The 27,084-nt window shown below is 41.0% G+C and overlaps 1 protein-coding gene across 1 annotated transcript in view; it reads left to right on the forward strand.

Annotated features, from left to right (window-relative positions):
- Nucleotides 1-27,084, forward strand: part of LOC309658165 (phospholipid-transporting ATPase VB-like) — a 230,269-nt gene that overhangs the window by 190,621 nt on the left and 12,564 nt on the right. Inside the window, 2 exon segments of the mRNA XM_082456473.1 lie at nucleotides 2,122-2,326; nucleotides 24,488-24,573. Coding sequence (XP_082312599.1) covers nucleotides 2,122-2,326; nucleotides 24,488-24,573 — 291 coding nt within the window.

Consider the following 27,084-nt stretch of genomic DNA (forward strand, 5'->3'; position numbering starts at 1 on the left):
CTTTAGAGTTACAAGACTGCTCCCTAATTGTAATCCCTGATTATTTTATAGACTCTGATCAGATCTTCCCTTGGTTGGCCTTCCAAAAGTCTTCCAGATGGATGTGCATCTATTTCAGGAAACCGGGGGAGTCCTTTGCAAGGATCTTTTTTGACAAGGAAAATGGGGTCTTAGGAGGGCTTGCTTGGGGTTCTCTAGAGGGCCCCCAAAGAAAGGAGAAAGGCGGCAAACGCTTATCCTCCCCAAGGACTTTTACGAACTCAGAGGAGAAAAGTGAAATTCCAGTCACGTCTCTTTCTCTGTGGAAGAGTGGTCTTGTCATGCCCAGGGCAGCTCAGATTCCCACAGAAACAGAAGCAGTAACGTGCCCAGAGAGGCTCAGCATCAGTGGAGAAAAATAGCAAAAGAGAGCCTGCTTCTCCAGGCCTGGCTGGGCTCAGAAGCATCCAGCTGCAAGCCAGCTGGACTTAGTTTAAAAGACCACATGTGGAATATTGGTTTGGTCCCAGATCCCACATTTAAAGAGGAACATTTCCAAACACAGCCTTAGTCAGAAGAGCCCTCACCTCTAAGACAGATCTTGAAACTGTGTCACACAGAATAATTGAGGGCACTTGGAAAGTTAAATTTGACTTGGGAAGTCCAAAAGGCTTCGGAAGACACCTGATGAATACTTTAAAGTATTTTTTCAGGGCTTCCCTCTGTGGCGCAGTGATTAAGAATCCGCCTGCCAATGCAGGGGACACGGGTTCGAGCCCTGGTCCGGGAAGATCCCACATGCCTGGAAGCAACTAAGCCCGTGCGCCATGGCTACTGAGCCTGTGCTAGAGCCAACGAGCCACAACTACTGAAGCCCCCATGCCTGGGGCCTGTGCTCCGCAACAAGAGAAGCCACCGCAATGAGAAGCCCGCGCAATGCAACGAAGAATAGCCCTCGTTCGCCGCAACCAGAGAAAAGCCCACGTGCGGCAATGAAGACCCAACGCAGCCAAAAATAAAATAAATAAAATAAATTCATTAAAATATATATATATATTTTTTAATGGTAGAAGATGGAGTAAATTAGATTGCCTGGGAGAGCAGAATTAGTTCAATATTTGGCTAATCAGAAGGAAGAATTTCGTAAAATGAGGGCTCTTGGAAACGGAATGTATTGCCCTGGGGAGTAGCAAGTCCTTCTGCCGGGGTTGTAAAAGCTGTTGCTGCCATTCCATTGGAGAGGAAAGAGGGGAATGATTTCCAGGAGGTAGGATATTCAAGCGGTGAAAACTGGGTTTGATGTCAAGTTGGACCCAGACTCAGGGTCCAGCTCTGTTTTTGTAAGGCCTTGGGAAATTTCTCTTGAACCCTCAAGTTCCTCATTATGAAATGGGTATAACATCTCCTCCAATGAGTTATTATGCAAGTAAATGAAGTATTAATTCACCCTAGTGCTTGGCAGGGTAGACATGCTAAATTCACAATTGTTGCTGCCCCCGTTATTACCTGCGCTTGATAAATTGGATAGGAAGAGAAAGTACATCATTTTCTCAGATTTCTTTAGCCCTCTGATCCTGTGATGACTGTGGGGCCCATCCTATCAAAGTTCCTGGTGCCATCTTCCTAATTCCCTGCTTCCTATTTCAGCACCACTCCAGATCTTCCTAGACAATGGTCTATATTCTCACCTTTCCCACTGCCGCTCTCCACCCATAACCAGAAGCAGTCTTTCCTATACTCCATTCTTTTGTGACCCTGCTTTCTACGGTGATGACTGGGTATTCTAGGAAGTGATGTATATTAAGAATACTATGTTAATATGACTATATAATCACCTTCTCCTTTAAATTTTTTCTCCTGCTAAGAAGCAAGGGCTGAGCACAGCAATCAGTCAGTAGCCGACAGTCCATCAAAAGTCTACATGGTCAGAAGGAGGGACCTTTGCTAGTGGGATTCTATAGATCATGCTTAGCTTTTCTAGAGATGACGATAGTGGTCATTTGGGGCAAGGTAGAATATAGAGCAGTCCTGTGACAAGCTGACTGGAGGATATTAGGTGCAGGCGGGACCTTTTCCATTCACTCATTCATGTTCTGGAGAACTTTAACATTCACTCTGACCCCTGTCTTTCTCCAACCCCAGAAAAGAGCAGAGCTACACACAGAAGTGCTGGAAGGATGTGCGAGTGGGGGACTTCATCCAAGTGCAGTGCAATGACATCATCCCGGCCGACATGCTCCTCCTCTTCTCCTCGGACCCCAGTGGGATCTGTCATCTGGAAACCTCCAACTTGGATGGAGAGACAAACCTCAAACAGAGGCGTGTTGTAAAGGGCTTCACAGAGCAGGTAGGGCTCTTTCTAAGGTCTTCAACTGGAATGGCAAAGGGAAGATGCCAGCCAGCTCTACTGGGAAACTGGATTTAATCTGGTGTGTGGAGGAGAAGGTAGTAGTTGCCTCCTTTTCCCAGGCACTTAGGTACACTTAATCTTCCCACCAACTCTCTGAGATGGATATCATCCCCGTCTCACAGATGGGGAAACTGAGGCTTGGGAAAGGTAAATAACTTGCTGAAGGCCTCAGAGTCCTTACCTGGGGACCCCCTCCATTCAACTGAAGAAACTGTGCTCTCTGCTCTAAACTAGATGAGTCTAGTATCTGCTCAATTACTCTTGAGACCAACCCATTTTTCTGTGCTTATCCAATCCTGGCTCATCCTGCCCAGGTCAGCTTCAGCAATTTCTCCCTCCATGAAATTTTTGTAGTACTCCTTTGACCGCAGCATAAAAGCAGCAAGGTATCATTAACTATTTTTCCATTTGTGTAGGTCTTACCTTCTCAACAGTACTGAAACCTCTTTAAGGACAGGGAGTGATCATCAACATTTTAATTTAATCCCCACTTTATGTGTGTGATACCTTCTATATCATGGAGGAATCATGATTGTTTGGTGGTTAAGAGCCCAGGCTCTAGAGTCTGGCAGAGCTGAACTCAAAGCTCAACTCCACCATTTATCAGCTGTCTCACCTAAGGCAAGTTATTACCCTCTCACACCTTCATTCCCTCATCTGGAAAATGGGCACAAAAAATAGTACCCTCTCCATAGGGTGTTTCTGAAGACTGAATTGTTACTGAGCCAAACTTGGTTCTGCTTGCCCACGTGCAGTAAAGCCAATGTACTGACACTGGGTCGTAGTGAAGGAAAACGCAGCATTTATTGTAAGGCTCCATACAAATAGTCTGGGACAGCTAGTGCTCAAAAAGACTGAACTCCCTGATGGGTTTCAGGAAAACATTTTTAAAGGCCAGCTAAGGGAGGGGGGTCGCAGGGTATGTGGTCTCCTCGTGCACAATTCTCTGATAGGTTGATGGTAAGGGAACAGGATGGTGTCACAGGGGTTATCAATCAACGGACGCCAGTAGGTCTTGGGGCTGTGTGCTCATGGTCATCAAGTAATTAACATCCTCCGTTTGATGGGGGGTTTTCATGTCTGTAAAACAACTCAGGAAATGTGCATCAGATACTATTATCTAGGTACTTCAGAAAGGAACTAAAGCAGGGAATATGGGGGAGAGGTCAGCCCCAAAAAGGCCCCATAAGGTCCTGTTCGATTATAAAATAATATGTACATGAATTACTTAGCATGAAGCTAGGCGCATAGTAAGAGGCCAGTAAATAGTTGGCAGTAAATGTCAATGGCGTTCATAGGCAATATGTGTTGACTGATCAAAACTGGCTGTGATATTCCAGTTTTCAATTAAAATTCCCCTTGAAAGGGTTGATTTCCCATCTGGTACCTTTCTCTGTGCATGGAAAAGCATAACATTCTATCACTCCTCTTCATCCTGACAGCCTGTGGCTGGGGAGAAAACGGATGAATCAGGGGATTTAGAAGAAGGAAGGCAAGTGGTTCATTCCTCAGAGATGCTCATGAGCTAACAACGTTTCGTTATCTAGACAGAAACTTCTCAAGAGAAGGCCACTCATCATACCTCACTTTGCCTCTCTCAAAGCCCCAGATGAACAGTTCTCATAAAATCGCTTTTCTATGATTGAACTCTGTTCTCTCATCCTTACAATGGGAATAATAATAATAGCTCTTCCAAAGTTTTGCTGTGTGATTCAAATGAGATAAGGAAAGTAAAGAACAAAATAGAGGGTTTGCTGCATTGTAGATACACAGTAAATGGTCTATTGCTGCTACCTCAGCTACAGTTCCTACAATGGGAATGGAAACCACCATGACCACCACGCCGTCATCTTGCTTTGTGGTTGTGATAGTGGCTCAGTCCTCCCATTGGTGCCCAGGCTCTATTGAGTCAATCACTGCCCTGGGGCTTGGCGTCTGAGTTTTCTCTCCTTTGCTTGTCCTTGTCACACTCACCCAGTCATCCCAGTGTTTACAAGAATGTAGGCCGGGATCTGGGTAAGCTCCCAAAGTCATTCTAGATACAAAATAACAATCTATTTCTTGGCTCAGGGCCCTGTGGGCTGCCCTCTAGAGCAAAGGTTTTCAAGCTTTTTTAACCATAACTCACAATAAGAAATACATATTGCACACACACACCTATCCACATGCACATGTGGGTATGTGTGTGAGTGTGTAAAACTGCTGCCTCAGTCATACTACGTGCAAAGGACTCTGAAACTTTCTATTCTATTCTACCGGGTTTTGGTTTTTGTTGTTGTTGTTTTAATTTATTTATTTATTTTTGGCTGTGTTGGGTCTTCGTTGCTGCACGCGGGCTTTCTCTAGCTGCGGTGAGTGGAGGCTACCCTTCGTTGTGGTGTGCGGGCTTCTCATTGCGGTGGCTTCTCTTGTTGTGGAGCACGGGCTCTAGGTGCTTGAGCTTCAGTAGTTGTGGCACGCGGGCTCAGTTGTGGCTCGTGGGCTCAGTAGTTGTGGCACGCAGGCTCAGTAGTTGTGGCTCGCGGGCTCAGTAGTTGTGGCTCGCGGGCTCCGTAGTTGCGGCACGCGGGCTTCAGTAGTTGTGGCTTGTGGGCTGTAGAGCGCAGGCTCAGTAGTTGTGGCGCACGGGCTTAGCTGCTTCGCAGCACATGGGATCTTCCTGGACCAGGGCTCGAACCCGTGTCCCCTGCATTGGCAGGCAGATTCTTAACCATTGCGCCACCAGGGAAGCCCCGGTTTTTGGTTTTTTTTGTTTTTTTTTTTTAAGTTCTGGGAGCAGCAAAACGTGTGTGTGTTTGTAAATCTCCCCCTCAGCCCGCCCACCCCAACATCCTCACCACAACTCTGAGTCCTTTACTCTCTTTCTCAGGCAGTTATTTCGGCGCTGTTGAGGTTCACCCAGTCCTTTCTCTTTTTTGCCATTGGCAGCGGCTCCCAAGCTGTTTCTTGTATATTAATTATTCTGATAGTTTGGGATTTGACTAGAATGAAGAGCTGGATGAAAGGGTCATTCACGCTCCACTGCTATAAACCAGCCAATTCAAGTTAATCGCATCTCTCAAACTCTAACCCTGAATTCTCGTAGGGTACTTGGTGTAATGATTTACCCAAAAAAAATAAATAAATAAATTCACTTGTAAAGGAATAAGATTTATTTGATCTTGAAAGTTTCCAGAATTCTCTATTCTATTTCAGTTCTTGATTCTCCCCCTCACTTTACTTAAGTGTGCTTTTCCACTTCTATAAGAACAGGGATAAATAGTACTAATAATAATGCACTTTTTTAAAGCCCTTATACATATAAGGTAAGTGAGGCACAGAAACGTGAAGTAACTTGCCCAAGGTCACTAAGCTAGGAAGTGTTGGAACCAGGATTCAAAGCCAAGTTTGTCCAGTCTCAGCTCTTAAGGTTTGCAGTAGCTCATCTCCCTGGTCCTTTGACTCTCACCCAGAGTTTACCCAGAATTGCTTACTTGAAAGCACACATTTATCATTTTCAATATTCTTTCCACATGTAAGTAACAAGCAGCAGGAAGAATAAAAGCACACCTAGCCAGCTCCCTGGCGGGGAGGAATTTTAGCTGCTCTGTGCTATCTTGCTTCTCCCTTATGTCTTCAGTGCAAAAAGCTTTCTGAATATGGATAGAATTCTCTTCTAACTCTCTATATAATATTTCTCAAATGTGTTGAACAAAGATGTTGATGAGAGTTGCAAGAAAAATACATGTTGCACTGTCAAATAAGATCAGAAGGCAATAGATTACAAGTTTTCCAGTAGTGTGTACTGCAGAACTTCTCAGATACTTTAATAAAGGGGGAGGGAGGGGTAGGTAGGTACTAGTATATAATATTTCTAATTATTTAACCACAGAAACCTTTTATTCCAAGGACCATATCCCAGGACTACTACAGGAGAGGTGGGATCACAATTTAGAAATTTGCCTTAAATGCAGTGAAGGTGTTTTGGATATATCATAACCATCACAGGGAGAAACTTGTTCATATATACATGCATCCTTCCCCATTATTATCACCAAATTATGATTCATGGGGACTGAGTAGTGGTCTGGGCATGCATATTTTTAAAATGTTCTCCCAGATGATCTTAATATGAACCTACCACTAGTTCATCAAAAACCTGTATAATAAAGGGAAAGTGTTACTTCCAGAAAACACTCATCATAATAATGGGAATAAAGCCACCATCTACAGGAGTCTTACATGTTTTGCCCATGTTGTCCTTTGTCCTCATGACCATCCTGTGAGGGGGACATCACTACTCCATTAGACAGATGAAAACCCTAAGGTACAGAAAAGGCAAAATTCACCACTTGTCTCAGAGAAGATTTTGAACACCTGCAAATGTGGTTTGTTTGTAAATTTAATATCTTAATGAGTATTAATGACTTTTTTTAGCTTGTTATTCCTATTGGCTATGAGACTTTTATTTTGCCAAAAGGGGGTTTTTACTAACCTCAGAGATTTCTAGAAACTCCCAACCCCACACCATATACCCACAACCATTTTCACTGCTGTGTTCTGTTCATTCAAAGTCAATAAGACAAACTTTGTCACAGCTCCCCTAGATCAGCACTTCTGAAGGTGGAGTCTGCCAAACCCTTATCTCAAGAGATAGTTCTCAAAAAACAAGGTCTGTGGTCAAATCTGATTAGGAGGCTGGAGTCCTGTGGACCCCTCTTGGAGGTTCCAATGTCCATGAACATTTTAAGGTCTCAGAGAAGACCTAGAGGAAGGAGGCCAATTAAACTTTCTTTAACCCTGAGCTTTCCAAACTTAAACCTCAGAACCATTTGGGGCACAATAATTTTTCACCACATGGAAACTTGAACACATTAATCTACGTTGCGTGGAACACACGTGATCACAACAGGTGAGGAATGACCGAGAGGCTGACCATCCTCATGGCTTAGGCAGCTCGTGCTTGCCTTTCCTGTCTAGGTTCAGGGGAAATTATAAACATGAGAGAGCTTCTCAAAAGGATCTTTCCCCTGTGACACAGCACATCATTCTCAAGGTTGCCAAAGAGTTAGTTTCAAAATCCATTTCCCAGAATGCAACTTGGACCAAGTCAGGTTTCGGGGTTTGTTTTTTTGTTTGTTTTTTTGTTTTCAATTGGAACTTTTATCATGATGGGCCATCTTTGCATTCACAACATGATTGACCTGTTCTTGAAATATTTATTCCTACATCCCATGGCTGGGAAAAGGACAGAAAGGGAAGGAATCCAAAATTAGGATTATGCTGAGGTCTGCCGAGCAGGCAAGAGGACTTCATTAGAGAACTAAGTTGTACAGTTTTCTCTTTGGGGACATTTTTGACACCTGAAATCTCTTCTTTTTTTAAAATTGTTTTAATTGAAGTATCGTTAATTTACAATATTATGTTAATTTATGCTGTACAGCAAAATGAGTGAGTTATACACATATAAACATTCTTTTTTTATATTCTTTTCCATTATGGTTTATCAAAGAATATTGAATATAATTCCCTGTGCTATACAGTAGGACCTTGTTGTTTATCGATTCTATATATAATAGTTTGTATCTGCTAATCCCAAACTCCCAATCCATCCTTCTCCCACCGCCCCCCGCTTAGTAAAATCTCTTCTTTAAAGGGGTTCCAAGATGGGCACTAGAGATTTAACACCTGAAAATAAGTATGTGCCATTTATTTTGGTAGATGGAACATTTACCAAAGCCAAAGAATCAGAAATGAATTCTTCCAATTAGTATTTCAGAGCAATTATCCTAGTTATCTTTTATCCAAACCACTGAAGCCCAAATCCTACTGAAGTGCGTGTCAGATCATTTCCCAGTGACAAGGAACTTGGGACACCAAGTTGACACGGACTAGCCTCTTCAGCATCACCTGAAAGCTTGTCAGAAATGCAAAATTTCAGGCCCTGCCCCAAACTAAACCAGACTCTGCAGTTTAGTTCTGCAGAGATCCCCAGGTGATTCATGTGCAATTGAAGTTGGAAAGCACTGACCTAGAGCATCGTTGATTAATGTAATAATTGTGCCTATCTGTTTTGTTGCCAATGTTAAAGATTCTTAATTGACTCTGCCTTTTAAGTAGCTTGCATTCCACTGATGGTTAGTGCTTTTAAGCCATTTGCTCAACTAAAAAGAGCCATCGTAACCTGGATCGTCCGCAGTGAATGTGTGTGCTGATTTAACGTATTTAGACGGGAGAGCACTTTACCTATGGAGTTGAGGTGGAGTGGGGAATTATCTATCACCATCCCAGTTCAGTGATGACGCATCTTGACGCATCTTGAATGATAGGCAAAAAGTCGTTGCCTATCCATTCAACTTGTCTGCCCTGAGAACCAGAGAAAAATCCTCTTTCCTGGTGGATTTTATAATGGGACTGCCCCTAGTGGACTGTTACACATTTTCTTTAAGAATGATACTTAGTCTTTTTACTTTTTGACCAGTGCTTAAATGTTGAGCAGAGATCACATTTTCTATATCTTTTAATATAAGATCTACGTAACAATATACAATAATAATAATAATAAACAACGCTATCAATAGATAACTTGGTTAAGCACATACTATGTGCCATAAGGAGCTCTTCTAAGTGTTTTATACCTATTATTTCTTTCTACTCCTTCTAAAAAACCCTATGAGACAGGCACATTGATTATCCCCATTTGACAAATGAAGCAAGAACAGTTCAATAACTCTGCTAGCAAAGGACTGAGCTCAGCTTTAAACCCAAGCAGAGTTCTTTTATTTTAACTTTTCATTATGGGAATTTTCAAGTATATACAAAAGTAAGAATAATATGATAAATTTTTATGTACTCATCACCAAATTTCAACAATCAGCTCATAACCAATCTTGTTTTATCTAGATCCCCACCCTCTTCTCTCTGTTAATTATTTTGAAGCATGTCTTTTCAATATCCACATTTCATCTGTAAATATTTCATTATCTATCTGTCAAGAATAGGATTTTTAAAAATATACCCTTCTATCTTTGTCACGCCTAAAATAGTGGCAATAATTCCTTGATCTCAACTTTCAAGTCAGTGTTCAATATTTCCAGTTTGTTTGAATAAGGATCAAAGTAAGGCCAAATACTAAGATTACTTTCTTAAATCTCTTTTACTCTGTAGGTTCCCTATTCAGCTTTTTTTTTCCCTTGCATATTTAGTTTTTGCTGCTGAATAAACCAAGTTGTTTGTCCCGTAAAATTTCCCATAGTCTGGATTTTGCTGATTGTGTTGTTTCCTTGTGGTTCCATTTTATGTTTTCCTACCCACTATATTTCTGTAAATTGGTGGTTGGATCTAGTGCCTAAATCAGACTCAGGTTAGACTTGTGTTTGTGTGCATGTTTATGTCAACATTACATCATAGGAAATAAAGTGTGCTACCATCTTGAGGTACAAAATGTCTGATGGTCTTTTTTCAGTGTAAGCAGTCATTGATGATCATTGTTTAGATCCATTAATTCAATGGAATTTGCAAAATGGTGATACTCTAACTCATGTAGAAAGAAGAATTTCCCCACATCAAGTATTCGGTTACTGTGCACTACCCTCTATAAAGGCAGGATAAGTGTTTGTTCCTTTCCTTTTATTTACCAGTTTTAAAACAATGAGTTGATTCCCTAACATCCTCCAAAGCTGACCAATGAGTTTTTCTTTTTTAGTATCAATATGAACTCCTGGATTTAAACATGTTTGATGTATGTCAAATCATTGCAGTTATTATCTTTAGTGACTATCCCATCTTTAGCCAGTGGGAACTTCTTCAAATTGGCTTCCAAGTTCTTTTGCCATGACCTCAGTAGTCTTTGATAAATCTAGTCCCTTTCGATAGAAAAATGGCATTTAGAAATCATAGTAAGCACATGCTAGAGGTACTTTTTGCTATTGGGTTGATCATTGTTTCTAGGCCATTTAAGTGAACAGAACTAGGACTTTTTTTTTTAAGATTAAATACATCAAGAATTATGCTGATACTTCACTTCACATTCAGGGCTAGAGGGTTTTACTCAACCTCATCAATATTAAATATGTAAATCTTTCTCCCACATCAGGCAAAGTACTTAACCACTGTACTACACAACTCCCTTTTGATATTTGACACTCGATATTGGACACTCACCGTTAGAAGTAGAATTAACAACATTTTCAAGAAGAGAAAACTTAATTTCAGAGAGATTGAATCTTGTCAAGGATTACCTAGCTAATATAGTATGGAGACAGAATTGGAACTCAATTGTGATGTACCTGCTTATTTCTCCCATTGCTAAAGTAAATTTTAGATTCCTTTATATGTATTTTCCATTTCTCAAATAAATACAATCTTCATATGTATGAAAATACTGAAGTTCTATAAGTTTTAGTTATAATTATATACAATAATACTTAGTATGACCATGATGGACACAACCCTACAAAAAGCTGTTGTTTTTATTTTTATAGCCCTCTGACTTCCTTTTGGTGACCCTCTCCTCCAGAGTTCTGCTGGGGCATGGGTACACACACACACACACACACACACACACACACACACACACACACACACAGACATGGCATGCCCCCTTCCCAACGGTTTGCCCACTTCTATTAAACATTCTTTTTCCATTTTTACCCCTTAAGGGCCACATTAGGAAGCTCTGCCAGGTTGTGTGAAAGATATAATCTCATTAAGGTGTTAACAGATGAAATCTTTAACAGCTTAAAGTTTTTCTCCCTCCCACTATCTCCATACCCCACGATAACGTATTTATGTTGCAATAGTGGCCTTCACTGTCTTAAACACTATGGATAATTGTGGATATTTCAGGCCAATGTGGGAAATACTTGGTATCTCAAAGGAGAGATATACCACTCTAGTATATGGATTAGTCGGGACTCTTGGTTGCAGGTGACAGAACTCCAGTTCGAAGTAGCTTGGATAAAAAGGAATCTTATTGGAGGGATACAGGATGAGATGGGCCTCAGAGTGATGTGGACCCAAAATTTCTATCCATCACTACAATCCCCATCTCCTTTGTCTACGTTCCTCTCCATGTTTGGTTTCGATCTCTCAAACCAGTTTCTTTCATGTGGAAGAAAAATTGGCACCAATAAAACTACATTTACACCCCACCCCCAAAAAGGGACTGGGGACCTTCCCTGTTGTCCAGCTTGAAAAGCATCCCAGGGAGAGGGAGTGACTAGCCTGGCTGGTATCATGTGCCCACCCCTAGACCAATTCACTCTGGCCAGTGGGGAAAGATTCTGTCCTTGGCATCCTCTAGTTCAACTTCATGGTTGAAATTGGCCTGTGAAGCAGGAGAGTACTGAGCAGCACAGCAATAAACATCCACTGCATCTATTCCGCATCAGGGCTATATAAGCCCAACTTAGGTACAACCAAGGTCATCTATGCTTAACGAGGGGGGTCCAGTGTCCTCTCTCCTATAGCTCCCAGTGTCATTTCCTCTTCCCCAAAAGCCCTTTCCCATCTGCCCTTTCTCTAGGCACCAGGTACCTGGGATGAATTCCTCCTTTCTTTGTGCTCCCATAGACTTCATTCTTGCCACTCTCAACCACTGCACATACCTCTTTGTAGTTCATTCGATAAATTCATTTACTCAACCAGCACCCGATGAGGTCCTTCTGTTGCCAGACACTGTGTTAGGATTTGTCACTGTTGTTGTTATCACAAGGGTGACACATTATGATCATATCTTCTGGAAATAACTGAATATAGAGTTTCTCAAACTGGAATTCATACTCTCTTCTTTGTCACCTCTTTTGCCCAAAACATGAGGTACAAAACATTGGATCTCATGTCATTTTCTTGCATCTCAGTTATCCACAGCAATAAAAATGTGTACAGAAAAGAATGTCTTTGCAACACTCCCTTAAGGCGCCACTTCCCATCTGGTGGCAGCTGCCCATATTTCCAGCATCATGCATTCATGCATTCATTCACCAAATATTGACTGAATGCCTTCTATACGGCAAGTGCTGTAGCATGCTCTGGGGGTCCAGGTGTAAACAAGAGAGATACAGGCTCTAAGAGGGAATTAAACAGACAATTGTTAACAAACAATTCCGCAAATAATTAATTGATTCCTTTCAGGAATGACAGAAGAAATCATTCTTTTTTCAGTATTAGCTTCACATGCCAAACCCGTGCCTTTTTGTTGGAAAAATGTCATGGGAAGATTTCAAGATTAAATTTAGTCTTAGCCCTGAATAAAAATCAGAATATTTGTCCACTTAAAAAAAAGGGAACACAGACTATAAGGAATCCTTAAATAGACCTTTTCTCCCACAGCCCTCCAGCCCGCTCTGTGTGCTTTTGTGGGAATCACTGGGGCAGGCAGGGAGACCCAGGTACTTGCACACGCAGACCATTTCCTCATCCGGAGTCAGAGAGGAAAGTATCTGCCAGTCACTGTTGCAGGTTATCTTGAAAAGAACTCTGACCAGAAAGCAGGAAGGTTATCGAGTGCTGGTAAATGTCATTAGTTTTCAGATAGAATTCTCAGAAATCACAGGGTTAATTTGCATGTCAGGGAGGAAACCTCAGTCACCTGACTCAGCAGCTGGGGCATGAAGAACATTTAATTCTACCATTTATCCAAACTAGTATGCTAAAAAAAAAATTTTTTTTTAACCACTTTAGGTAGTACTCTTCTAAGGTCGCAGTATATCTCCTGTGTAGCTGCCCCGGTTGGTGTGGTTTGTGTGCCCTGTAACCCCCAGTCCTTGCAGAGTCCACAAATGACTCACTAATGCTGCTTTGTCATCCTCCTCCTGGCGTGGAGTAGAGATGGCTCTCCTAGTCGTCTAACCTGAGGGTTGTGTAAAAACACACTCTGAGAGCTTTGCAGAAGCTTAGCAATCCCTTGTTCAACTCTTCTTTTTCACATACATCACCGGCTTATGATAAAAGCTCAGTATATAAGTGCATTCTCTGTTGGAGGAAAGAGTTTAGCTGATTTCTCTTTCTTCAATTAACAGAATCTTTCTTTTTATTTTTTTAATGCGCTTAGCTCTTTATTTTTTTGTTTTGCTTTTCTTTTCCTTTGAGTTTTATTGAGATATAATTGATGTACAGCACTGTTTCAGTTTAAGGTGTAGAATATAGTGATGTGACTGACAAACATCATGAAATGATTACCACAATGAGTTTAGTGATCATCCATCATCTCATATAGATACAAAGTAAAAGAAAACGAGAAAGTATGTTTGTCCTTGTGATGAGGATTCTTAGGACTTATTCTCTTAACAACTTTCATATATAACATACAGCAGTGTTAATTCATGTCAGCAATGTTAATCATGTTGTACATTCCATACCTAATAGTTATTTATCTTATAACTAGAAGTTCGTACCTTTTACTGCCTTCATCCAATTCCCCCTCCCCCCACCTCCTGCCTCTGGTAACCATAAATCTGATCTCTTTTTCTATGAGTTTGTTTGATTGGTTGGCTGGTATTAAACTATAATTGACCTACAACACCATGTTAGTTCTGGTGCACAACATAGTGATTCGATATTTCTATACATTACAAAATGATCACCACAAATCTAGTTACCATCTGTCACAATACAAAGATACTACATTATTATTGACTATATTCCCCATATTGTACATTTCATCCCCATGGCTCATTTATTTTGTAACTGGAAGTTTGCTTTTGTTTCCTTTGCCTGAGGAACCAGATCCAAAACAATATTACTAAGACTGATGTTAAAGAATGTATTGCCTATGTTTTCTTCTAGGAGTTCTATGGTTTCAGGTCTCACATTTAAGTCTTTAATCCATTTTGAGTTTATTTTTGTATGTAGTATGAGAAAGTAGTACAGTTTATTTCACATGTAGCTGTCCAGTTTTCCCAGCACCATTTATTGAGGAGAGTGTCTTTCCCCATTGTATATTCTTGCCTCCTTTGTCATAGGTTAATTGACCATATAAGCGTGGGTTTATTTCTGGGCTCTCTATTCTGTTCCATTGATCTATATGTCATTTTTTATGCCAGTACCATACTATTTTGATGACTGTAGCTTTGTAGTATAGTTTGAAATCAGGGCGTGTGATACTTCCAGTTCTTCTGTTCTTTCTCAACATTATTTTGGCTATTCTGCATCATTTGTGCTTCTAATCAAATTTTAGAATTATTTGTTCTAGTTCTGTAAAATTTACCATTGGTGTTTTAATAGGGATTACATTGAATCTATAGATTGCACTGGGTAGTACGGTCACTTTAACAATATTATTTCTTCCAATCCATGAGAATGGTATATCTTTCCATTTGTTTGTGTTGTCTTCAATTTCTTTTATCAGTGTCTTACAGTTTCCCAAATACAGGTCTTTAATCTCCTTGGGTAGATTTATTCCTAGGTATTTTATTCTTTTTGATGCAGATGTAAATAGGATTCTTTTCTTAATTTCTCTTTCTGATAGTTCATTGTTAGTGTATAGAAATGCAACAGGTTTCTATGTATTAATTTTGTATCCTGCAGCTTTACCAAATTCATTGATGGGTTCTAGTAGTTTTTTGTTGGCGTCTTTAGCGTTTTCTATGTGTAGTATCATGTCATCTGCAAATAGTGACCTTTTACTTCTTCCTTCCCTATTTCAATGCCTTTTATTTCTTTCTCTTGTCTGATTGCTATAGCTAGGTCTTCCAATACTATGTTGAATAAAAGTGGTAATAGTTGGCATCCTTGTCTAGTTCTTGATGTTAGAGGAAATGCTTTCAGCTTTTCACTGTTGAGTATGATGTCGGTTGCAGGTTTGTCTTACATGGGTTTTATTATGTTGTATTCCCTCTATGCCCACTTTGTTGAGAGTTTATTTTTTTTACATAAATGGATGCTGAATTTTGTCAGAAGCTTTTTCTGCATCTATTGAGGTGGCCATATGATTTTTTATTCTTCAGTTTGTTAATATGGTGCATCACATTGATTTGCAGATATTGAATGATCACTGCATCCCTGGAATAAATCCTACTTTATCATGGTAAATGATCCTTTTAATATGTTGTTAAATTTGGTTTGCTAATATTTTGTTGAGGATTTTTCCATCTATATTTACCATTGATATTGGCCTGTAATTTTTCTTTTTTTGTCTTTGGTTTTGGAATCAAGGTGATGCTGAACTCATAGAATGAGTTTGAAAGCATTCCTCTTCAATTTTTAGGAATAGTTTGAGAAGCGTAGGAAATAACTCTTCTTTAAGTATTTGGTAGAATTTACCTGTGGAGCCATCTTGTCCTGGAGTTTTGCTTATTGGGAGTTTTTTTGGCTACTGATTCAATTTCATTTGTGGTATTAGTGGTCTGTTCATATTTTGTATTTCTTTCTGATTCAGTCTTGGGAGATCATATGTTTCTACCAGTTTATCCATTCTTCTGTCTTTCCATTTTATTGGCATATAACTGTTCATAGTAATCTCTTCTGTTCCTTTGTATTTCTGTGGTGTCAGTTGTAGCATCCTTCATTTCTGACTTTTTCAATTTGAGTTTTCTCTCATTTTCTTGATGAGTCTGGCTAAAGCTTTATCAATTTTGTTTATCTTTTCAAAGAACCAGATCTTAATTTCATTGTTCTTTCTTTTTTCTTTTTTTTAGTCTCTATTTCATTTATTTCCACTCTAATCTTTACTGTTTCTTTTCTTCTACTAACTTACAGTTTTGCTTGTTCTTCTTTTTCTAGTTACTTTAAGTATAAGGTTATGTTGTTCTTTTGAGATTTTTCTTGTTTCCTGAGGTAAGCTTGTATCTCTATAGACCTCCTTCTTAGAACTGCTTTTGCTGTGTTCCATAGATTTTGAATCATTGTGTTTCACAGGCTGGTGGGTGGGGCCAGGCCCCAGCTCTAATAGGCTAGAAAGAGGACTTCAAGATGGCAGTTGGCAACATCAGAGTCCTCGTGGTAGAATGAGCTTCTGAAAATGACTTCCACCAGCATCTCCCAGAGGGAGTCCCAGTTGCCTCTTGCCTCTCTGGGAGGCTCTCCAAGATTAGTAAGTGGGTGTGACGCAGGCTCCTTTCAAATGACAGCCTTTGTTCTGGGTCTCAGAGTGTGTGAGATTTTGCATGTGCATTTTAAGAATGAAGTCTCTGTTTCCTTCAGCTCTCCCATACACAAGCCCCACTGACCTTCAAACAAGGCAGTCTAGGGGCTTGTCTTCCTCATGCAGAACTCCTGGGCTGGGGAGCCTGATGTAGGGCTCAGAACTTACTCCTTGGGGAGAACCTTTGCAGTTGTGAATTATCCTCCCATTTGTGGGTTGCTTACCTGGGGGTATGGGTCTTGACTATTGCCACATCTCTGTACCTCCTACCCATCTCCTTGTGGTTCCTTCATTATAGCTTTAGTTTTGAAAATTCTCTCCTGCTAGTCTTCAGGTCATTCTCATTGATAGTTGCTCTGTAAATAGTTATAATTTGATACACCCATGGGAGGAGTTGAGCTCATGGTTTTCCTACTCTGACATCTGGCTAGCAGAATCTTTCTTGAATATTTCCTAATGGCTGTAGAGGGGTTTCAGAATGGTCTAAGACATACTTCCTGTCCTGTAAGAGCTTAGAACTATGGGTCCCTATTTTTCTTTAACATAAAGACCCTCAGTGACTATCAAAAAATTTTGATAATCCTAACCCCCCCATCCCTCCTCCCTGAAAGTGGTTGTCTTTTCAGTGTCTGTTAGTTAAGAAAATAAGTTAAAGCAAAAAGCTACTATGAATTTGGTGACCCTTTTAAATGGATTTGTATTTATTGATCTCAGGAATTCCTACAGAAATTTGAAAACCATGTATGTGTGAGAGTTATTTTTACTCCGTCTACAGACAGCATTTTGGTGCACATGGGGATGTATAGACAAGTTGCAACGCTTCATCTACCAATTGGCTTATAGAAACAGCTTGGTATTTGACAAATAAAAGTGTAAAACATTTCAAGTTCCAAGTGAGTGGTATGGATATTACAAATTGTCTAGGCTCAAAGGAAGGAGAATTTGCTATGATCTATGGTAGACATATGGGTCCTTAAGAGGTAAACCCTTGAACTTGGCAATGAAGGTTTAAGGGAATTGTCAATGGGGAAAACTTGCAAAGAAATCATGAAAAAGGCCCAGAGGGTTTGCTCTATAAGAAGACAGCATTAAATGCTTACATCCAGCAAAGAACAAGCACAAGCTTTAGAATCAGACAAACGTGGGTGCTCATGAGCTGTGTGACCTTGGGCAAGTTACATAGCATCACCAACACTCAGGTTTCTCTCTTATAAAATGGGACTAGCCTGTCCTGAACACTTCACAGAAGAGTTGGGAAGATCAAATAAGATCACATAAATAAGGGGCAGCATTTTGTGAAGTGTGATTTTACCAAGTAAATAAACATCATTATTTTTTAAAGGCCTAGAGATGTCCAATGGACTGAGTAGACCACTGTGTTGATTAGGATTCTTTGTTTTCAAGGAACAGAAATGATTCTGGCTCACTTAAACAAAACAGAATTATCAAAAAATGTGCTGGGCGGTGAGGTGGAAGGGGTGAAGTACACAATATGACTCACAGATTCTAAGGACATCTGAAGAACCAGGCTCAGAAACAAGAACCAGGAAACTTCAGCTCAGCAGGAGAATATTGGTAGCAGCAATTATTTAACGTTCTCCTTTGTTTTTCCTTCCTTGAGTTATTCTACTCAAGGCAAAGTCCCACAGTGGGCGAATCTAGTGGGCAGGGCATCGTGATTTATAGTCTCATTAAGATTATGAACCAGGGAGAAAAGGTAGTTTTCCAAAAGGAAGTTAAAGGATTGTTAAAGAAAGGAGAACACAATAGAGAGTGAGTCACCAGAAAACAACTATCCACTACAGACAATTTCAAAAGATCATCCATACATTTATGTAATCATATTTATTGATCAACTTTGACTAATAGTGAAAAATAAGTCTAGGAAAGTAAAAGTTGAGGCTAATTCAAGGGAAATGGCCTATTCTAGATACAGGAATATATCTCAACCTCTTTGTTTCACCATGGCCTTCCCGGTTGCCCCAGGAGGATACAGTCTACTGTATCTAGGGCATAGGTCAGTGAGGAGTACCTTAATCCCGGAGAGTCATTACACACTAACACTTGGCTCACTTTCCTTTGCTTTCACTGATACCACCATTGACACACCCGGCTAAACTGGGAACTTTGAGTTGTTTTATGGCTGCAATAATTGATTTGTGTCAAGTACCTCTTCCTTCTCTCTAATTCTCACTTCCATGGCTCATACATTATGGGTATTCAATAAATACTTGAATACATGGATGGATGGTTGGATGGATGGATGGATGGATGGATGGGAGACTAGTCTGGCCCATGTTGGGATCTAGGACTTTGACTACTTTTTTTCTCTTTTTTTTATTAGTTGAGCCAAAGAATTTCCTTGCAAGAAGCAATCTTATTCCCATGAATCAAAGTTAAGATTTGTACCTGGGGCTTTTCCTAGTTGTGTGGGGCAGTCTTTACAGAGAGGTTTTCTTTGTTACCTCCTCATCCATCACCTTTCAGTATTTATATTTATAATATTCATCTCCCCAGCACTAACCTTACCTCTCCAAATCTTTATAGTGTGCCTGTTAACACAAGGTATCACAGGAGATGCTCTAGAGCAAGCTGACAGTTTACTCAAGGAAGCAGAGATCTAGATACATCAGTGTTAAATGGAGGCATGAGAGTTGATGTGGAAACATGTTAAAAGAGCAATTTTTGTTGGCTGGGGTGAAACAGTCTGTGGGGATATGGGTGGGCTTCATAGAGGAGGTGGCAAATAAAAAAGCTCTCAAATGCTAAAAATATATATAAAGTAATAATTCTCAAAAGAATGTTCTCTGTCTAGGCAATTTAGTGTCTTAACCTCTACCCTTTGAAGGTACCCTACTTTAAAATGCAAATTATACTTGGAAGAGGTAACACACCACATTGCTTATTAGTTGTAGTAATTTTTATATATTTTCTACTATATATTAAAAATGAATTCTTTTTTCATAACAAATCCCCTTTATTTATTTATTTATTTTTGGCTGCGTTGGGTCTTCATTGCTGCATGTAGGCTTTCTCTAGTTGTGGTGAGCAGGGGCTACTCTTCATTGCAGTGCATGGGCTTCTCATTGTGTTGGCTTCTCTTGTTGCGGAACATGGGCTCTAGGTGTGTGGGCTTTAGTAGCTGTGGCACACAAGCTCAGTAGTTGTGGTTCGCAGGCTCTAGAGCGCAGGCTCAGTAGTTGTGGTGCACAGGCTTAGTTGCTCTGTGACGTGCGGGATCTTCCCGGACCAGGGCTCGAACCCATGTCCCCTGCATTGGCAGGCGGATTCTTAACCACTGTGCCACCAGGGAAGCCCCCCCCCCTTTTATTTGTAACTGTAGGATAGTACATATATTGCCAGGAACCTCCACCATGCTTATGTGGTAGTTTCTGTGGTATAAGAGTGATATATACAGATTTTTCTTATTACAACTCATTATGACCCCCACTCATAAAACCTAACTTTTTTCCAATTGAAGTGAATAAAATAGAAAAATTTGGATTGTGTCCTTTCCTAATGGACTGATAGGATAGAGGGTATTCTCAGTCTCGGCAACTTCATCTCATGTTAACTTGGAACTTTTTCTAGGGCAATTCTTTGTTCTTCCCCCTTCCCCAAGGGACATTTGGAAATGTCTGTAAACATTTTTGGCTGTCACAGCTGAGGGGGAGAAGGGGAGGGTGCTACTGGCATCAAGTTGGTAAAGGCCAGGGATGCTGCTAAACATCAAAGAATTATCCAGCCCAAAATGTCAAGAGTGGCAAGTTGAGCTACCCTGGTCTAAAAATGCCTTGACCTGCCAATCAACCAGATGTCTATGTAGACACTAGAAAAAATGAATGTGAGCCAGTGCAAAACCTTTCCTGAAACATAAATACAAATCTTTTAGAAACAATCAAAGAAATAAAAAAATTTTAATAGCAGTAAATCAAAGGTCAGCGTGACAATATTATGTAATTTAGTTTTTGATTCTTCCTTATCTGACCCAAGTTAAGAAGGGTGGTAGTGATGGTGATAATGATGATGGTTTCTAGACACTGGGGTTTGCTTACATTTTTTATTGAGATATAACTGGCGTATAACATTATATGAGTTCTAGGTGTATAACATAATGATTTTACATTTGTATATATTGTGAAATGATCACCACAATAAGTCTAAGTTAATATCTGTCACCATACATACTTACTTTTTTTTCTCATGAACAGAACTTTTAAGGTGTACTCTCTTAGCAACGTTCAAATATGCAATACAGTATTATTAAATATTGTTGCCATGCTTATGTTATATGCCTTGACTTATTTATTTTTTAACGGGAAGTTTGTAACTTGTGACCCCCTTCACCCATTTCACCCACCCACAACTCCCTGCCTCTGGCAATAAGCTTTTTTTTTTAAATTTAGATTCCACATACAGTTGACCCTTGAATAACACTGGGGTCAGCGGTGCTAACCACCCACACAGTGGAAAATCCACATATAACTTATAGTCAGTCCTCTGTACTCGCAGTTCCACGTCTACCAATTCAACCGACCACAGATCGGGTAGCACTGTAGTATTTACTATTGAAAAAACCTGCATAAGTGGATCCACACGGTTCAAACCCATGTTGTTCAAGAGTCAACTATATACAGACCTCATTTATCGTACTTCGGTCATAGGAAGTGGAAAAGGAACATAGAAAAGGAAATAGAGCCAAAAAAAAAGGAGATCTTAATCAATAATCTTTCATTGTGCATCAAAATAACACTGTGGTTTAAGAGAGCAGGCTGTGTGGCATCAGACGTCCTGAGGTTAAAGCCTGTCTTCTGCTTTGCTAGCTGTGTGCCACTGGGGAAATTCACTGAATCTCTCTAAGCCTTAGTTCCTTCTTTTGTAAAATAGGGTAATAATAGGACCTACCTGATGGAGTTATTGTGTGAATTCAAGAGAATAGCATGTAAAACATATTTAGCTATACTTGACACACAATAAGCATTCAGTAAGTACTGTAATAATATAATGAGAGGAGAAAGTGGAATAAATGTATTGATGATGATGACGATGATAACAATGGCAATGACAATAATGATGATTGGCTTTGGAGTCCGATGATGTGGATTGCAATGCTGGCTCTGTTACTTACCAACCATAAGACAATTGCTTTACTGAACCTGCATTTGCACTTCTGTCCACACCTCTTAAGGTTACTGTGAGAACTTAATGACAGGTGCCTGGCACATAGTAGATACTCCAGATCAGTAGGTCTGGCCTGAAGAACCACAAAGACACTGTGCTCTCTGGAAAGGGTTTGCCTTTTCCTGTACGCTGATGGCTGTTCCTTTCATAAGGACAGCACCTTAGATAAAAGGCTGGCTCAGAAAGAAAAGGTGGTTAGGTGGGCTTCATTCCCAAGCTAAGAAAAGCTAAGGGGTTGTGAGTCAGAAGTGAATCAGAAATTCCTGAACAAGGTAAAAACTAAGGACCCTGACAGATTTGTAGGGCTTGGCAACGCCCCCGCCGCTGCTGTCCTTGAGTTCTCCTAGCAGCTCCCTGGAGTGAGTTACAGGAAAGCCTAAAAAGCAAGCAATGCTGCTGGGTTGCCTGGAGGCCCGTGTGGCCCTCTCCACAGTCTATCTCGGGCAGGAACAGAAGGAGCCCGGGGACAGAGAGCTAGAAAGGGCGAAATCACCTCTCCGTGTAGAGAGGGAGACAGAGCACCCAAGGCCAGTGCCCAGAAGAATAAAAGGACAAGGGATGCTTCAAGAGGAAGGTCATTGGGAAGCCCCACTGAGGGACAAGAGACTTCACCACTGCCAGGGATCCGCCAGGTATGATTAAACAGATGACAGAGACTCACTGCAGCAGGGTCGTTAGCTCTCAGACCCTGCTGCCACTCACATCTGAGATAAGTTTGGATTTAGAAAGCTAGCAATGAGATGAGTGGTGTGGATCAGGAGGGAAGCACACGGCTTCATCGGGGCCGTGAAAGCAGCTGACAAATTACGGCGTGATTTGTCATCATCTCAGAACTCGGCAAGTGTTTGTCCCTGAAAGAATCAATACGTGGAGGGAAAAGGGCTGTATTTTTAGAAACTCCTGGATGGGTAATTTATTTCAAGTGAATGGAGAGTTTATGTTGGCGCCCCACAGAAGCAATGGACACTATATTTACAAGAAGCCAGAAAATGCTATCATTTCTTCTAATCAATTTACTCCTTTGAACAGCTGTACCTTGAAGCTTGGAGTGATAAATTCACTCCCCATGCTAAAAGCTCTACCCTGGGAACCATTTCCAATCCCACCTTTAGTACTACTTCATTCTATATGCATAGCATGTTATGCCTTTCAAAACTTTCCTACATGAATTCTATCTTCTGGATCACAAGTGAGATGGACAGGGAGGTGGTGTTAGCCCCATTCTACAGAGGAGAAAACTGAGGCTCAAGAGTTGAATGTACTATTAGCCAACATGGGGTAGAATTAGAAAGCAAGATCTCCCCACCCCTAGTTGTGTTTTCCCCCTCATTGAACTTTAAGAGATTGTACAACTAAAATACTGAATGAAAGAGAAAAAGTGAAGAGTCAAGAATGTGTTTTAAATGCTTTGCTGTAAGAATGTTCACCAGGGGGCAGTGTGCTGTGCAAGTAAAGAACAGAGGGTCTGCACTCAGACTTGGATTCAAATCTCAGTCTTGATATGACCACGGGCAGCCACTTAACCCTTGTGAGTCACAGTTTTCCCATCTCTAAAGAGGGACTAATCAAAGTTCTTACTTCATAAAATGATTGAAAGCTTGAAAAAAAATAGCATTTCTTAAGTTCTCATTGCAGCATCTGACAGAAATAAGAGTCTAGTAAATGCTACTTATTTTGTTTTTTTGTTTGTTTGTTTGTTTTTTGAGAATTTTTTAATTTATTTATTTTTGGCTGCGTTGGGTCTTTGTTGCTGCACGTGGGCTTTCTCTAGTTGTGGTGAGCGGGGGCTACTCTTTGTTGTGGTGCGCAGGCTTCCCTTTGCGGTGGTTTCTCTGTGTTGCGGCGCACAGGCCCCAGGCGTGCGGGCTTCAGTAGTTGTGGCACACGGGCTCAGTAGTTGTGGCTAACGGGCTCCAGAGCACAGGCTCAGTAGTTGTGGCTCACGGGCTCAGATGCTCTGCGGCACATGGGATCCTCCCAGACCAGGGCTCGAACCCGTGTCCCCCGCACCGGCAGGCCGACTCCCAACCACTGTGCCACCAGGGAAGTCCCTACTTATTTTGTTTTATTAGCTATTATTTCACAGCATTTTTGCAACAGCCAAACAACTGAAACCATGTCAATGTTCAGTAGTGAAAGGATTAAATGAAATAGGGCGACATTCATGCAATAGGTATCTATCCAGGTAACATGTAAAAATGTTCAAGTTGTATGAACACTAAATCTCATTGTTGAAATGCATAAATGTGTATGTTTGTCCATACATAAATGTGTATGTAGGGTGTATGCATATATTTTTTAAAGCCTGGAAGTTCTATATACACACGAATATTGGCTAGTTGTAGGTCGTGTGATTTATAATCTCTGCTTTTTTGATCATCTATTTCTATGCTGCCCAGTTTGGTAGCCACTAGCCCCCATGTGGCTATTTAACTTTAAATTAGTTAAGTGAAATTAAATAAAATTTAAAAATCAGTTCCTCAGTCATACTACCATATTTCAACAGCCACATGCAATGCGTGGCTTCTACATTATACAGTGCAGACAAAGAACATTTCCATCATTGCGGTAAACTCTATGGGGCAGCTTGAGTCTAGAGATTCAAACCCAGGCTGGGGTAAAGTGGTCAGGACAGGGCCCTCCCTTTGCCGCACATCCAACTTTTCATCTGCATCTATTCTCTCCTCCTTAATGAGGATTTAACTGTTTCTTTTAACACATTACAACTATCACAGTGTGACAAAGAGGGGATTACCTTATTTGCAATGGTTCTAACAGTGATTAGCTCTTCTGATGATCCTATTAAAACGAGATCCCTCTGACTTAATAACCTCACGGCATCCTCTCTCTCACAGGAGGTACCGTTCCAACCAGAACGTTTCCACAACACCATCGTGTGTGAGAAGCCTAACAACCACCTTAACAGGTTTAAGGGTTATATGTAAGTATCTGCCGCCTGTGTGCTGCTTGTAAATATCTCCCCTGCAGCTAGAAAACATTTTTTCTTGAAATAGCCAAACAGATAAGCATCTGGGTCCTAAGGAAGTTTATTTCTTTTTATCATAAAAAAAGAGCTAGAGAAAACTAACTAAATTGGGAAAACTTTTCTAGTCTTTTTTTTTTTTTTGCTGGTGTGGTATTTAATTATCTCACAGGGTTAAATTCACTAATAGTTTTTTCAGAACTCTGGTGTAATAGCATCAAAATCGAGACGACACTCTGATTCAGGGGAGGCAAAGTATGATTGAATTTAGATCAGATTTCTGAAGGGGCCTTTACTGCCCTGTAGGTAAGAACAGGACTTTGGAGTTGGACAGACCTAGGTTCGAAACCAGGCTCTATCACTTACAAGCTGTGTGACCTTGAGTAAATTAATTAACCTCTCTGGGCCTTCATTTCCACATCTGTAAAAATAAAGATTATATCTACATCACAGGATTTTTCTTGTCTAAGAACTGATCATATGCAAAGCCCGTAGGACAGAAACTGGCACAGAGTAGATAGTTAATGCGACTGCTGCTGTTGCAATTATTGTTGTTATTGTTCCTCACCTCTGGTTCAGCCTGAGAGTTTTACTATAATTTTGCTCCCACATTTGACTGCCGGTCTTACTGTAAAGAAAAAAAAAAGACCAAAAAAAAGAGTAGTGGTAACAGATGTGAATAAATGCCCGTATTCTGGCTTTAAGAGTTAGAGGACTTTCACAGAGCCTCGTCTCATTTAATCTGCCAAACAACCCAGGGAAGCGAGAATTATGATTCCCATTTTTCAGATGGGAGATCTGATGATAAGATTTTTCAGGATTCTCCCAGAGGCACACAGCAGCTTCAAGGCCAAGCCAGGACTTACAGTCGGGTCTTTTCACTCCAACCCCGGTGTGTTTTCCATTGTCTGCACACACAGCTCAGACATGTTATAGCAACTTCTCTACCAATGGGCCCTGCAGTGAAGCTTAGGAAGGCTTCTTGGGAGGCAGGTGTCAATGCTTTCCCTCCACCCACATTTTCTCAGGCCCTGTGAGATATCTTGAGGAGCCAGATAAGAGGGGAAAGGGTAAGAACAGTACAAGAGAAATAGCAGCTTTTCAATGCAGATTACTTTTTAAAAGCTCATAGAGAGCGGACGAAGACAGGCGAGAAGGGCACGAGCTCCTGGGGGAGAAGAGGATTCGTTGCAGTCATCTGGCAAGGTAGAGCTTGCCACCTTCCCCGGGCAAGGAGTCTACCCCTTGAGCCCGAGCTTTGTGGATTCGGTTCATCCCAAGTCACCCATGCCTTGAGCCATTCTCCTTCCTCTTAGAGAGCAGCCTCCTTGCTGGGTTTCTCTTTGTAATCCTTTCTCTCCCAGACAGCTCATGCCAGCAGCCAGCCTTTCTAAGCTTCATCCTGGGCTCTGGCCCCTCATCTCAGACAGAACTTTCCCAGTTCCATTCAACCCGCAGCACCTCCTCTTCCTGGCTGCTGCCCCTAGAGTTGTCTTTCCCCACCTGCCCGGGCCTCGTGGGTGAGCCCTGAAAGTCCAGTTGGTCAGTCCAGCAGCCAACCCATGGGATGCTGGGGGATTCACCGTGGTCCTACATCCCTGCCGAGGCCCAGCTCCCACAGATGATAAGCACTCTCTTCCTGAATAAACCCACTGTCTGATGCCTCCAGGTCTCCAGAAGCTTCTTTGGGTCCCCTTAATTTAGGAGTTCTCCTGGGGCTACCCAGGTTGGCTAGAAAATGAGTCGTTTTTAATGCTTTGAAGATTAGGAATGTCAGATTTAAAAATGTAACTTTTAAACAGTAAGATCTCTATAAAGAAGTGGTTCTCAAGCCCCTTTTCCTCCTCTCCATCAGAGGAGCTTTAGCGAGTCTGGACACATTGTTGGTTGTCACAACTGGGGAAAGGGGTGCTGCTGGCCTCTGGGGGGTAGAGACCAGGGATGCTGCTCCGCCTCCTACAGTGCACAGAACAGCCCCCACAGCAAAGAAGGATCCCACAGAAAGTGCCAGTAGTGCTGAGGTGGAGAAATACTGCTCCGAGTCGGTTAAATAAACATCCCTGTAAACAGAGCACTAAACGGAAGAGCTATGAGATGGCTAATCTCTTTCTACCATCCATTGAAAAAGGAACATTACGACCAGGAGAAAAAGATGCTGTCATATGTTATCACCTCAGAGCATCATAAAAAAACGCTCTTTAAACCACTAGCTACTGACACTGAATCATTCAAGTTTCTATCCCAATATTCTATCCATAGCCAACTCCCTCCTTGATAAGGAGAGGTAGGTCATAAACTTCAGCCATTCTTGGACCACCTTTATGATGTGTATCACATTCATAAAACACCTCTACTTTCCAAATTTTTTATTGGCTTTCTTTATTTCAAAAGGAAAATGTATGTTACTGGCACTGTGGGCATCCAGCATCACTGCCATATGTAGATTGCCACAGATTTATGGCAGTATTA

The sequence above is a fragment of the Balaenoptera physalus genome (assembly GCF_965194825.1).
Source record: "Balaenoptera physalus genome assembly, chromosome: 3".
NCBI classification, from domain to species: domain Eukaryota; kingdom Metazoa; phylum Chordata; class Mammalia; order Artiodactyla; family Balaenopteridae; genus Balaenoptera; species Balaenoptera physalus.